The sequence below is a fragment of the Tauraco erythrolophus genome, chromosome Z (assembly GCF_009769465.1).
Source record: "Tauraco erythrolophus isolate bTauEry1 chromosome Z, bTauEry1.pri, whole genome shotgun sequence".
Taxonomy (NCBI): Eukaryota; Metazoa; Chordata; class Aves; order Musophagiformes; family Musophagidae; genus Tauraco; species Tauraco erythrolophus.
The window spans coordinates 26,328,841-26,343,774 of NC_141496.1; the positions used below are offsets into that span (position 1 = coordinate 26,328,841).

Sequence of the window (14,934 nt, forward strand, 5' to 3'; positions counted from 1 at the left end):
GTTTCTTATGATTACAGATATTACTCAGATAATTGTTTTGATAACATGCATTTTCTGGTTTCACTTTACAAATTTCCCTCCTTTCTTTTTTAGGAGAACACGAAAATTCTTCAGCAGTTGCTTCCGCTAAGGGCAAAAGTAGCAGAGCTTCTTGGTTATAGTACACATGCCAACTTTGTCCTGGAGGTAAACACTGCAAAGAGCACGGATAACGTAACAGCCTTCTTAGGTTTGTTCTTACTTGTAAACAATACTTTTGTATTTAGTGTGGCAACATGACTCCTCAGCCAAGATAAATTTAAATACATAATTGGGTCACAGTGTCCCTCATGTTTAGAGAGAAAAGGAACTCTCTGTTGCCTCTGTTCTGGCACAGATTTTTTTAGACTATAGCTGTACAAATGCAAGTGCTCCAAAACAGGGAAGCACAAGACGAAAATCTGAAAATAACTGCTTTGTGACAGCAAATACAGGCAAGTGGTTATGTCTCTCTCTGCCCCAAAATACAGTTTTTCCTTATTTAGAACCAGGCTACAATGTGCAGCCTAAGCAAATTTGTCAGTTCCAACGGCTGTGTCACAGTTACAGCTTTTCATTCCCTTTAGGTTAGCTGCAATTTTTTGTACGTCTGTAGCCTTAGTGTCTTTTTCTGATACAACTGTAATGAAAGATTACAGTATATGATGATGCAACTTCCGTGATCTTGGATTAAAAAATTAAATCTGGAATGACAGACTAAATTTGGAACTCAAAAGCCCTCTAATCAAATTCAATCTGAAAATAGAGATATCTTGAAAATTTTAAACTGAGCCGTTTACTAATTTATAGTCATCCTGGTGACCTCAGTGGGCCTGCTTTTGTGCATAGACTTAACTGCTACTTTCTGGAATTATATAGTTCCACAGAATAGTTTGTATTCCTTTATTAATGCGTCCTAACACCTCTTAGGATTGTATATTGATATCTTGTATAAATAAATCTCCCAAAATAATTTAGTACAGCAAAAAAGTCTGTTTGGCAGTACCAGGTTCTCTGTGTTCATACATCAGTGAAGAGGTTCAAATGTGCCTCTTCTTCCACCTGTAATTCTGTCACACTTACCCTGTTATGGTGTGAGCTCAGGTCCGTGTTTGGCAATGCCAATTATCCATATATTTGTCAATGAATTTACACTTAATTTTGATTTTTAATTAAATGTTAGAATTGCTTGGGTTTTTTTAAGTGTATTTAAAGTATTTGGACTCTTTTCTCTCCATTATATTTTTGTAAATCTAAATGGGCTTACATAATACTGTAGGTTTTTATTTGTTTCGAAGGTGACAAATTTAGCAGTTATTGTTGTGACTTTTAACTTTTTACGGTATGAGATCATATACTTTTCTATTCATAAATATAATGTTTCATTATAATTCTCGTAGAGGGAGAATGTTCATCAAATTAACTGTCAGCTTTAATTTAATTCTTTTGATATATCCTCAGCTACAAGCATGACAGTATGATTTGCTCTGCTTTGTTCATATATATTCATTTTTTAATTCAATGTTCATAAGTTGATCTTATGGCTAGGAAGAAAAGCATTCTGTCCTATAATATATTCTGAATTTATCATAATACAAGCTGCAAACAGTATTTCAGTCATGTAAATGCATGTAGTGCCTCACAGCCTCCCTAGAAACAGGAGTGGCAATTCCTAAATTTTACACTCTAGATACCAATAGTGAACATCAACCTGAATTCTTAAGGAAGAAAGAAGTGTATGGTAGTCCAGAAATGCTTACAAGAGAGTAAGTACTTTGTGGGAGTTTCAGGAAGCTTAAATATTTTATATTAAATATATTGGATTCACAGTGCTATGACCTTTTCTTGTCCAAGAAAAGCTGTATTGGAGAAATTGTGATCGTAGAGATTAACGTCCACTGGTTTTGGTAGTCTAGAAGCTAGCCATTATATAGGCAAGAACTCTTTAGTATCTTGGTTTTTTATAGGACTTTAGCTAGAAGTAGGTCGTAGTCTGTTTTGAAAAGTCTTGGAAGAAAAAGTCATGTTTGGATTTTGTGTTGCACTTCCAGTAACTAATAGTAGTTTTAGTCTTCAACTGTTTCTGCAGAAACACATCAAGAGAACTGAGATTACGTGACATAAAATCAAAGGCTTCAAGCAAAAGTGTCTAGTGTTACTTTCCATTTCTGATGTCTTTGAAAAAGTCTAAGTTTACCGAAAACCTTCACAGTACACCTAGGCCTATGTGGACTCCTGTATTATTTATAACATGTCTGCAATTACACCTCATTAACATAAGAAAGCAGACAGTTTCCTTGCTGTTAGTCAACAAATGGAAAACTCTACCATCCACTGTTGGGGCATGCGCTTAATGTTAATAGTGTGTTTTATAGGAATATGTGTTATAGTAAGGAACACAGAGGTTGATTCCAAGGCAATCTTTGTTTCAGATGATTTGAGTAAGAAGCTAAAGCCATTGGTTGAGGAAGAAAGGGAACTGATTCTAGCTTTGAAGAAAAAGGAGTGTAAGGAAAGAAACTTTGATTATGATGGAAGAATCAATGCATGGGATCTTCATTATTATATGAACAAAACAGAAGAGCTGAAGTACTCCATAGATCAAGAAAAGCTGCAGGAATACTTCCCAATTGAGGCTGTTACAGAAGGCTTACTGAATATTTACCAGAAGGTGCTGGGACTTGCATTTGAGCAAGTAGAAAGTGCTCATGTTTGGCACGACAGCGTTACTCTTTATACAGTAAAGGATAATTCAACAGGAGAAATGTTAGGGCAGTTCTATTTGGACCTGTACCCCAGGTAATTATGACACAGTGTTTTACTTGTTTAAAATGGAATTGGACTTAGTGGGTTGCTGGAGTGGTTGAAATTAAATGCATTTGGAAGTAAATATTTGTTTCACTGACAAGACTATCACTGTGTTTATTAAGTTGTCCTCTAGACCGTTTTCAGATTGCTTACACTGCTGTGGGTTTTTTTGCAGTACTACCATGTTTCTTGCTTATATTCGATTTATGAAGCATTACTACTGTGTTCGTTTAGGGTAGTTTTGCTATCTAGTCAACTGTCCGTAATTTTTTGCCTCTATGAACTTTTCTCCTTCCTAACTGTAATACTGTGTTTTAATTTCCATTTCCATTGAACTGTTACCCCAGTCTGTTCAGATCAATTATATTCCTATTTGCCAAGTGTTCCTAGTTTCTCCCAGTTCCTCTTTACACTTCTATGTGTGTATTTAGTACTGTGTTGTACAGACTGCTAAAGAAAATACCAAATAGATCAAGACCAAGAATAGATTCCTATTGAGCACACCTTGGAATGTACTTCCAAGTTGATCTTTGTAGCTCTTCAGCTCTCTTGGTGGCAATATACAGCATCATCTGTGTTCTGTCTGATAATAGGAGGCTAGACTGATTTGACAGGATTTATTCTTAGCTAGTCTTTTTGACTGTTTCTCACTGGTTTGTTTTGACTTTTTTTTTAGATTATTCTTTAGCAGTTTATAAATTGGCTGACACTCTTTTTTAATCTGAATTGATTTAAGGCTTCTCTGGGTTAAGAAAATTAGGTTAGTCAATACAATAATAGATAAATTTTTCTTTTTAAGATAGGCACATGTTATCTCCTTCACCTATTTGCCTGCTCCCTGTTTTCTGCATATCATGTGAATTGCTGAAGTTATTTGTTAGTAAGATTCTTCTGACTTAACTACCCAGTTAACTACTAAGACTTAGGACAAAAATTTCGAAATTATTTTTCTTTAAACTTTTGGATCACACTGAAAATGCAGTAAACTGTATTCTTTTGTCTCCTGTAATGAATGAAAAAAATAACTGCCTCAGAGAGCAGAACCTAGTGCTTCCTGTTACAGTAGCAGTTTAAAATAGAATTGACACCTAAGGTATATAGACATTCAGTATTTGAGTTAAAATCAGATTCTTGTAAATGCTGTTGTGACTCTTAAACTGAGGTGATTTAAGTACTGTTTTTTTTCCCCTAGTGTTCTTAACAAGATCTTAAACTTAGTGAGTCTTAGAAATAATGAAGAGATGTAATTTCTTTGTGTAAAGCTTTAAAGAGTCACTGACCGTTTGTCCCTGTTCTTGAATAGGCTTTGCCATTCTGGTGATCAGGCTTGTGGTTTGAAGATAGTGTCTGGTCTGTTTTCTTATACAGAGAGGGAAAGTACGGACACGCAGCATGTTTCGGTCTCCAGCCCGGCTGTCTTCTCTCTGATGGCAGCAGAATGATGTCTGTAGCTGCTCTGGTAACCAACTTCACAAAACCAGCATCAGGTCACCCGTCATTGCTGCGACATGATGAAGTAAAGACTTACTTCCATGAATTTGGTCATGTAATGCATCAGATATGTGCACAGGTTAGTGATGTTTCAAGTCCAGTGTAAGACTTATTTCTTTCTTCACTGTCTCAAAGCAAGGTATAGGTCTATTTTGGTGGTTTCTCATTTTAGTAAAGTACATATGCAGTTTTTTTGGTTATTTTTCAAAGCAGCAGGCTGAGAGGGTTTTTTTTATTTTTAATTTTTACTTAGAACTACAGCAATAAATACACCTTTCAATAAAAAAACATTTTCATAGGAATATATACTTTTGCATTTGCACTATGCAGGTACCTGTGACAAGTGAATAGATCCATGTGTAAGGTAGAGAAGGTGATCAATGGTGGCTTCTGTTACAGCTGTCAGAAGACTTTTTCTTGCTACTAGTAGCATGCTAGATATTAGAAGCAAAAAAAAGATTGCTACACCTAGGAATGCAAATGTTTTGTGATTCCAGATCATCTCTAGCATTTTGGCATGTACTCTTGAGAACAATACTCTTTACATGTGCCCAGCAAGATCATGGAGCAGATCCTCCTGGCGACTATCCTAAGGCAGATAGAAAATAAGGAGGTGATTGGTGACAGCCAACATGGCTTCACTAGGGGCACATCCTGCCTGACTGATTTGGTGGCCTTCTATGATGAGGTCACAGCATTGATGGATAAGAGAAGAGCAACTGACATCGTCTACCTGGACTTATCCAAAGCATTTGATATTGTCCCACACAACACCCTTGTCTCTAAACTTGAAAGACATGGTTTTGATGGATGGACCACTCAGTGGGTAAGGAATTGGCTGGATGGTTGCACTCAAAGAGTTGTGGTCAGTGGTTCAATGTCCAAGTGGAGGCCAGTGACGAGTGGTGTTGTTCCTCAGGGGTCGGTACTGGGACCAGTGCTATTTAACATCTTTATTGGTGACATGGACAGTGGGATCGAGTGCACCCTCAGCAAGTTTGCAGATGACACCAAGTTGTGTGGTGTTGTGGACACACTGGAGGGAAGGGATGCCATCCAGAGGGACCTTGACAGGCTGGAGAGGTGGACCTGTGAGAACCTCGTGAAGTTCAACAAGGCCAAGTGCAAGGTCCTGCACGTGGGTCGGGGCAATCCCAAGCACAAGTACAGGCTGGGCGGAGAATGGATTGAGAGCAGCCCTGAGGAAAAGGACTTGGGAGTGCTGGTGGATGAGAAGCTCAACATGAGCCGGCAATGTGCGCTGGCAGCCCAGAAAGCCAACCATATCCTGGGCTGCATCCAAAGAAGCGTGGCCAGCAGGTCGAGGGAGGTGATTCTGCCCCTCTACTCTGCTCTCGTCAGACCCCACCTGGAATACTGCGTTCAGCTCTCGAATCCCCAACACAAGAAGGACATGGAGCTGCTGGAGTGGGTCCAGAGGAGGGCCACAAAGATGATCCAAGGGCTGGAACACCTCCCCTGTGAAGACAGACTGAGAGAGTTGGGGCTGTTCAGCCTGGAGAAGAGAAGGCTCCAGGGTGATCTTATTGCAGCCTTCCAGTACCTAAAGGGAGCTGGAGACGGGAAAGCTGGAGAGGGACTTTTTCCAAGGGCATATAGTGGTAGGACAAGGGGCAATAGCTTTAAATTGAAAGAGGGGAGATTTAGATTAGATATAAGGAAGAAATTTTTCAGTCAGAGGGTGGTGAGGCACTGGAACAGGTTGCCCAGAGAAGTTGTAGATGCTCCATCCCTGGAAGTGTACAAGGCCAGTTTGGATGAGGCTTTGGGCAATGTGGTGTAGTGGAGGGTTTCCCTGCCCATGGCAGGGGGGTTGGAACTAGATGATCTTTGAGGTTCCTTCCAACCCAAACCATTCTATGATTCTAAAAAAAGCATAAAACAGGTCTTGCCTGAGCTATTGTATTTTTCTGCTTTCCTATCTGACATTTAGATGTCTCACAGCGACCAGAAAGAACTGAAGCTGATCTGCAGATTTTGCATTAAGATGTCAATAAAGTTATAAAATTGCTGAGATTCTGCCAGATGATAAATTTATTATTGGCCTAATGAAAATTTTGTGTTTCAGAGAGAGACGAGGCTCAGTATTCACTCACCAAAAAATTTGCATAATTATCTACAAATCCAGGCTTTATGTAGCCCTGCTTTCATCTTTATAAACAAGTACCAAATAATAAAACCAGAGAAATATGACACACATTAGATTTTAATTGTTGACCTTGATCCTAGAGACTAAGACTGCAGAATAAAGAGACAAAGACATAGAAATCCATATATTAAATCCACAATTAAACAAATGACTTTCAAGCAAATTTCAGAACAAGGAGCTAGACCTGCTTAGATATTTCTGCATCATGTTGAAGGTAGAAATTTAATGATTATTTGATCATCTTCGCCCTAAGACAGGTGTTTCTGAGCTCAGAAATTGAGAAATAAAACCTTTTCTTTCCTTTAAACTACCTAGAAGATGTTTATAAATGAGACACACTCAGCATTGGTACAAAACTGACCGCAACATTTTGATAACCAATGAGGATGTGCCTGGATGTTGCAAAGCCCCTTCTGGGCAGCCCAAGCCAACAGTTCTGATGCGTACGTACTTCACTTGCTGTGGAATTGCACACAGGTCAGGGAGGCCTGTTTTCCAGTTGTGTCTCCCACTGCTGAGGTAGTTTCTGCGTGCACAGCTGCCACGCTTACTGCTGTTGTATTCTGTGTGAATTGTTATTTGCGCACCTGCAAATAACTTGCTAGTCCCACGTAGGAACATCCTGTCCTCTGGGATTTGTCTGCGCAAAGCACTACCTTGTTTTCATATGATGGTTTGTTTAAGCATGTTAAAACTTGACGTTTAAAGGGTATGCGGGGATTGGACTGGGTGGAAATCTGTGAGCTGCTGGTGAAGGTCAGTTTTTGGAGACTGATAACTGCTTGTAACGTACTAGAGGTCTGCTGGAACAGGAGATATCGGGGCAGGGAGGGTATCTGTTTATGCTGTTAGGGAAGGTGAGCTATTCAAGTACCTGAACCAAACGTCAGTATTTTTTGTTAGGGTATTGCACTTCTGTATGGCTAAATGAACATCAGACCTGGAGGCCGACAAACTCTTGCACTCCTCTTGCCTTTTGCTCTAGCCACTTCCATCACCATTTCTTCCCAGCTAATGCTCCCTAGCTTATCTTCATAGCTGCTGTTCAGCAAATACAGTAGGAAGGGCCAGCCTGCTACAAATATGGATTTGAGTAACCCACAATTGCAAATGAAGGCAAATGTTTTTCTCCTTTTCTGCTGTTCTTCTGAAGACATGAGAGGAAGATACATGCATGTGACATAACCGTCAGTTCAAAGTATGTGCTAAATTATACATGTTACTTTTTAGTAACCCTGCAAGAAAGTAAGTTCAAAAGCCAGTACTCCTGTGGGCTTCCATTCCCCGATGGAGGATGGAATCTAAGAATATCTCCAGGTCTTAGAGATGGCGTTTGGGAAACTGAAATTCTCTTTTTTTTGTAGCACTTGAAAAGTTTTGTTAGAATGTTGCTGAGAAGGGAAGAGCAGTGAAATTGGGTTGGCAAGAGGAGGTAGACTTACTACAAGACAAGTGTGGAGTGAGACTAAATAATTTCTGTAGGCATTTAAACAACTGTCTTTCAAAAGTGACTTTCTTTTTAGAAACATTTTTGGTTTGGAATATATTTTAATGAAGATTTTTAACTGTACAAAACTTCCTCAAAGTTAGTATCTGGAGACGGCTTTTTAAACATGAAGTGATTGATGATACTAAAGTAAAAAAAGTTATAATGTGCTTGGCTTTCAGAAGGAAGGTTCTTCAGTCAGTAATTGAGTATCAGATTTGGAGACCTTTCATGTATAAAGTTGCTAGGATTAATTTCTTTCAACCCATGTATTACTGGCTCAAAAAATTTTGCTATATGTTAACCATATGCCTTATGAATAAAGGCAGTTAGGCCAAAGCTTAAGAGAGTAAGTCGGCCAAGTAAAACCTTTGAATCAGTGCAGTAGACCTTCATACAATAAACAATTTTATAAGTGTATAATTGAACTTTATTATTTCACTTTGGGGTAATATAACAAAATTTTATAACCATTTACACATTATATCATTGTCATAAGACAGCATGGAAACATTTATATTGCTGTCATAACCTAAAAGGTAAAATCAATAATACTGAGAAAACTGAAGCGTTGTTTCATACCAGTAGAGAATGCAGTAAATATCTACTCAGTATAATCTGTTATGTTCATAGAATCATAGAATGGCATAGGCTGGAAGGGACCTTAGAGATCATCTGATCCAACCTCCCTGTCATGGGCAGGGACGCCTCTCAACTAGATTGGGCTACTCAAGGCTGCTTGATAATAGTCTTATATCTGAATTTTTACCCACTTCTCTTTACATTTTTTTTATTATTTTTCTTGACCAGTTCAAATGATTCCTTTTGCTGTGATTAATGCTGAAATTTTGGCATTTGAAAGTTTATATTCTTCTAGAAATCCTGGCTTCTATTTTCATTTAATTCAATGGCTTTTCCTTTTAGACCGATTTTGCTAGGTTTAGTGGAACTAATGTGGAAACAGACTTTGTAGAGGTGCCTTCACAAATGTTTGAAAACTGGGTGTGGGAAAAAGGACCACTACAGCAAATGTCAAGACATTATAAAGATGAGAGCCATGTTGCAGACACTCTTCTCGAGAAACTTGCTGCCTCTAGACTGGCTAATACAGGTATCTCTCTCCCCTCTCTCCCTCCAGTATATGTATAAAAATATATTATTTTAAAAAATTGGTGGGAAACATTAAAGACAAATATAAAAAGCCCATTACCTTTCTTCTGTGTGTACACTTAGCACTATTTTCCTGGGTTTATTTGCATGGGTACCACCATTGGTAAAGGCTATGATGACCACTATTTGCAGGATCAGTAGCAGCTCTGATTTTCCAGGCTACCCACAGGACTAAAATACCTTTGCATTCCTCTCCATGTGACTTTTTTACCTACTAGCTTTGCTCATTTAAAATTGGGGGTGAGGAGGAAGGTCCTGGGTTTTCTGTTTGTTTGTTTGTTTTTTTTTTCTGATAGCCCAGGGCAGGCACTGTGCATAAATACCGTATCAGATTTTCTACACGTTGTCTACATTTGATTTGCACATGATGCTTGACAGACAGGAAAGTTGCTTGCAAATTTACTGAACATTCATAGCATATCCCAGACAGAAGTGCTGTAGTCCTGCATTGCTCAAACAATCTCCTGACTTATCATTCCAGAACCTTAAGTCTATGTTCTCTGCCTTTGCAGCAGATATACCACTTTCCCAAACCAAGGTCCCAATTCTCTTCTCCTTCCGTGTCTTGTATCACCTTACATGTATCTCCAAACTGAGAGTGTAATCTCATGTCGTTACCTATCATCTCATTGTTGTTCTGCTACTCTCACCCCTCTGTCTCTGTAATCAGGGCTCCCCCAATATCATAGTCTTGTCCATTTGCGATACAATTTGTCATTAAGCAACTGCTGTTTATTTCATACTGCTTCCCTATCCTGAACAAGAAGTTCCTGTCCTTCTGGCTTGTACAGGCGCTGTAGCTACATAAGCATTTTGTCTGAGTAAAGGTTCATATCTAGTAGCTTCTTCAAAACAACCTACAGCAGCTGCAGCAAGAGTTCTTGCTGTTCTTTGAGGTGTCTGACGGTAGGTACACTTACTATCATCTGTGCAAGCCCTGAGTGAAATGGTATACTGGAAGTGAAGACAGCGGAAAACATAATTTTAAATACTGAAATTTGCTTTTAAAATATCTGCTTTGTTTTGGTTTTAATCTGTGAGGAAAATAACATTTGATGGAGCTTATAATGCCAATTCCTTTATTAAAAATATACTTTGCAACTTTTTGTGACTGAAGTAATTCAGATGGAAACGACGTAACTCCAAATTTTTTCCATAGTTAAAATTCCAATAATTTAGAATGAATGTTGAGATCTTTGAATGAAAGGTGCTAAAGAAACTTCAGCTACTTTGATGATAGTTAATTAAATGTTCTTACACAATTAGGCCTTTTAACCCTCCGTCAGATTGTTTTGAGTAAAGTTGACCAGGCACTGCATACAAAGCCATCTCTTGACCCAGCAGATGAATATGCCAAATACTGTATGGAGATTCTAGGAATTCCTGCCACCCCAGGTATGTCAGTATGAAGCTTTTATATAGTGTGTCCAAATGGTTTGATTAAACATGCCTTTCTTTCCCAATAATGCTTGGCATACAAAAAATCTGAGTTATTATAAAAGAATCTACATTGTGAAGCTGAAGTAATTAATTTGAAACTTGGGATGATCTTAATGAGCTCTTCTGATGGAACATGAAGGTAGATATAAAACTTAACCTTTTGCAGATTATATTTTAGAGTAACATGATGTGAACACCACTTTAGATGTTCTGTTACATCTGTGTTGAATGTGCAACTAGCCTAAAATGGGAAATTGAGTTTCCTCTGTAGTCAACAGAATACGTCCAATTCCTGTAGAGGTGCACTCAGACCTTTTATTTTAGAAGTTTCAAAGTAATTGATACAAATCCCTTTTTAATTTATTCTTAAAGTTGAAGTACTGTATACGTTAAAGAAATAACTACATTTGATTTAAATAAGTTAATGTTAACTTACTTTTCAAGGAACAAACATGCCAGCTACTTTTGGACATCTGGCAAGTGGTTATGATGGTCAGTATTACGGATACCTGTGGAGTGAAGTGTTTTCCATGGACATTTTTTATAGCTGCTTTAAGCAAGAAGGAATAATGAATCCAAAGGTAGGCGATGAATACCTTTAGTAAAGACTATTCTTGCACTTGTCTCTGAAACCACATTTACTACAATCATGATCCATAAGTATAACATCTCAAGAAGTACTTCTGTACCTGTAAAGTTCAGATCAACAGAAAAAAAAAAGTGTGTAAATAACTACTCTATAAAATGATCTTAAAATTTCTAAGAGCATTTGGATTTTAATATAATTCTTATGTAGTCATATATTTAATATTATGTTATGACACTTTTAAGATACTGTGTCGCATTGACTAATGCCTTCCTCTTTAATTTTAGACTGAAAACCATATTCCTCCATTGCAAGAGCAGATGCATATTCTTCTGCTGTGAAAGGTGTATGATAGTGGTGCTCTGTTTTCATTAATAGTACCTCAAGTGTGTGATACTTTTGTGTAGTTGTTATTTAAAAAACTTGATTTGTTTTGATTGTTCTTTTTCACAGCACAGCGTAACTCGCAAAGTTTTCCCTCTTTGGTTTTTCTCCAAAGTGGCTTTTGAAGTTCAGATTATTGACAGGTTCTAGAATTACTGGGCTTTTTTTCTCTTGTGTAATTCTCCAGCCTCTTCTGCCTCAAGCAGAAAGAAAGGATTATTAGTGATGTGGTTAGCAGTCCTGATAATTCTGGCAACCTTTTTTATTTTTCAGAGATTATAATATTAGACTTGTGAGTTCAGATGCTGCAGTTCTATCATGGGAAAGACCTTCTGATTTTCCGGATCCTCTTATCCATCTTCTGGATTCAGCAGCTATCACTAGTTCTTCCTTTCAGTAAATCTATACAAGAGAGAAGTGAAGGAGAGAGCTTGACTTTACTGTTCCTCTCCTGGAATTTGCCTCCCTTTCCTTATCACAGCAACTAAAACTTTTAGAACTGCCCCTCCTTCTAGAGGGTGAAGAAAGAAAACAAGATTAGACTTCGACCTGGACAAAGAAAGGAGTCCAAAGAGGAGATGGGATAGGGGCTGGAAAATGGAGGCAGTGGTTAGGCCAATAAAACCCAAAGGGATTCACTGAAGGAAAAGAGGGAACTGAATAGTTTGAGAAGAGAGGTGACAAAATGTTTGGAGGTCAAGATTGATTTTGAAGTGGTAGGGATTCATGACAGGTACATGTGAGAATAAGCACTCCTGCTTATTCAGTGGGAATATTGTCACTTGTAAATAAGAGGAGGAGAGAAGAAATGGGAAGTTAAATGAGAGAATAAAATTACTTTTTAATAAAATGCTGTTCATATGCGTCTTTAAAATGGCATTTGGGAAGGGGTTATCACATTGGCTGGGGTTTTTTAACTGTTTGCAGTTGGGAGAGATGGATAAGGGTGCTGGTTCCAGTCTTCTGTGACTGTGTCAGTTCCCTCTGCTGACACACGCACACCAGTGTGTCAGTGTCCAGTGTCACAGTGTCTAATGTAGTCACAGACCTTTTTCTCTGTTAGCTTTACTCCCTACTCTCAAAACTCTTTTCTGAGTCAAAGCCCTAAGCTATAGTTTGCCAGAATTGCTTTGTGACCTTTACTTCTCTTGAGGGATGAAAGTGCCTTTCATTCTGAATTTTTGTGGGGATTTTGTTTTTTTGTCTGTGTGTGGGAGGCTTTGAGAATAATTTGATTATGCTAGGAGTGAATATTTGCTGCAGTTCAGCTAAAAGGCAACTAGTGCCTCTTTGAATGTGAAGCCTGCTATCCAGATGAAGTGAGGAAGAAAAATAATTATTTGTGTGTGTGTCGCTCTCTAGCATATGTGTGCACATGCACACTTTGCTTGAATGCTGATATAACCTCAGGGATAACTCCGTGGAGATTTTCCCTCCCTTTTCAGAGCAATACTATCTTCTTAAATTGGTTCTCCTTCAAGTCATTTTCCTTATTTGCATTCCATGTAAGTGTAATAGAGTTCCACAGGATGGGACAAACTATTTTATAAACAAATTCTAGGTACCAGAGTGATTTTTGTAGTTACTCATATTTCATTGTATCTAAATTTAGACTAGTCTTCAGAACAGCAGGAAAGGAAAATGGTTATGGTATTATGACTAGGGCTTCTAGAAATTTGTCTTACCTCTTCCTGTTAGAATAAAACGTCTCTTCCTGTTTTGAGCAACAGTAATAGACACTAGTTTCAGAGACTGTATTTCTAAAAATTCTTCAGCAAATGCTTAACTCTAACTCCTCAATTCTTGCACATTATCTGAAATAACCTCTCTGGTCTCCCTAGAACTGAGCAATGTGCTGGCTCTGGGGAGACAACAGCAAAGACTCCAAGTCTACTCAAATAACACTTTTAACTACAGGGAGCAATATCTTCATTTGCTGCTGATGTTCAGGAAACTAACACAAATAGTGAAGTATTAGCAATGCTTCAGTGAATTATTTTTTTTTTATTTTGTTTTTTTTCCAGCTGTTAATTCAGACAATGCGGTTGGTAATGCAATAAAGTGAATGGAATTCCATCAGTTAAAAAGACCTATGCTTATTTTTGCAGTACAGCTATCAAGAAGCAGTGTAGTCTTGTAATCTCATAGCTTTGACATGTGACAGAAGTATATATGTGTATATACAGTGACTGAAAGGAAGAACATTGTTTCTTTCACTATCAGAAGTCTCTGGGACATCTGCGTGCAAAATAACATTTTCTCATTGATAGTCATGTCTCAGAAGCCCCAAATTCTCCAAATATGTTCTTTAAAATATGACCTCTTGTTAAGAAAGTCCTCATCACTTACTGTTGTCTCAGAAGCTTGGTTTGTTCTTTTTAAAGGAATACATTCCTTCTGAAGCAATAGTGTTTCTTCCTGAAAGTGAAACCCAAGTTAAGTCTTCTTTACTTTAAGATACTTTAATAGTGGAGTTAGATGTGTTTGTATATATTATGTATACTACTATGCATCTAGTATGTGTGTGTTTGCCATGTCATTCCTCAATGCTATATCTCTCTATTTCTGAACTATCATCTCTGTTCTCCAAACAGAGATTAAAGAAAGAGAAATCATCAATTAAGAGAGAATGGATGTTAGGTTCTCCGTTCCTGCCAGTCAGTCATGGGGATGATCCGTCACTGAAGGTTCTGTGGAGATTGTGTGTGTATTATGCTTTATAAAATGTCTTCCAGGAGAGCTGTGATTGTAACTTCCAAAACAGTGTAAAGCCACAAGAAAAAGGATTTCTTCAAGAATAGGTTACATTTCTGCTCTCTTAAGTTCTTCCAGCAGATCTAGATTATACTTGTGGTGTATCCTGATTTGGTATTAAGAAAATCTGGAAAAAAGGAAGGTGTTTAATCATGAGTAGATTTTTCAATATGCAACAAATACAGAGAAGAGGCAGTTCACAGGATAAGAAATACTAACGTTCTGCTTTACCTTTTATCAGGCTGGGATGAAATACAGAAACCTCATTTTGAAACCTGGAGGATCTTTGGATGGGATGGATATGCTACAAAATTTCTTGGAGCGTAAACCAAGCCAGAGAGCTTTCCTGTTGAGTAAGGGGTTATGTGTTCAGTAAAATTATAGTTCTTTTGTAATGGCATGTAAGTATGGAATGAGCTGGAAACGTCAGTGTATTTCACTCTTAGCTGTGTATCACTCTAGGGAAATTGGGTCACTTTTTGGTGATTTTTTCAATTGTATAAATAAAAATGTGATTTTTAAAAAAATGTATAGGGCTACAAAATTCGACACATCAGGGAAGAAAATCCTGAGATGTGCAAAACTGAGGAATTTGATAACTTTTTTGAATTGTTATGAAATAATACT

The 14,934-nt window shown here is 37.8% G+C and overlaps 1 protein-coding gene across 1 annotated transcript in view; it reads left to right on the forward strand.

The window, feature by feature from the left end:
• Positions 1 to 14,683, forward strand: part of NLN (neurolysin) — a 28,745-nt gene extending 14,062 nt beyond the window's left edge. Inside the window, exons 6-12 of the mRNA XM_086629354.1 lie at positions 94 to 229; positions 2,451 to 2,817; positions 4,195 to 4,396; positions 8,898 to 9,084; positions 10,410 to 10,538; positions 11,028 to 11,164; positions 14,549 to 14,683. Of these exons, the coding sequence (XP_086485480.1) occupies positions 94 to 229; positions 2,451 to 2,817; positions 4,195 to 4,396; positions 8,898 to 9,084; positions 10,410 to 10,538; positions 11,028 to 11,164; positions 14,549 to 14,683 (1,293 nt within the window). The remainder of the gene's footprint in view (positions 1 to 93; positions 230 to 2,450; positions 2,818 to 4,194; positions 4,397 to 8,897; positions 9,085 to 10,409; positions 10,539 to 11,027; positions 11,165 to 14,548) is intronic.
• The last annotated feature ends 251 nt before the right edge of the window (positions 14,684 to 14,934 follow it).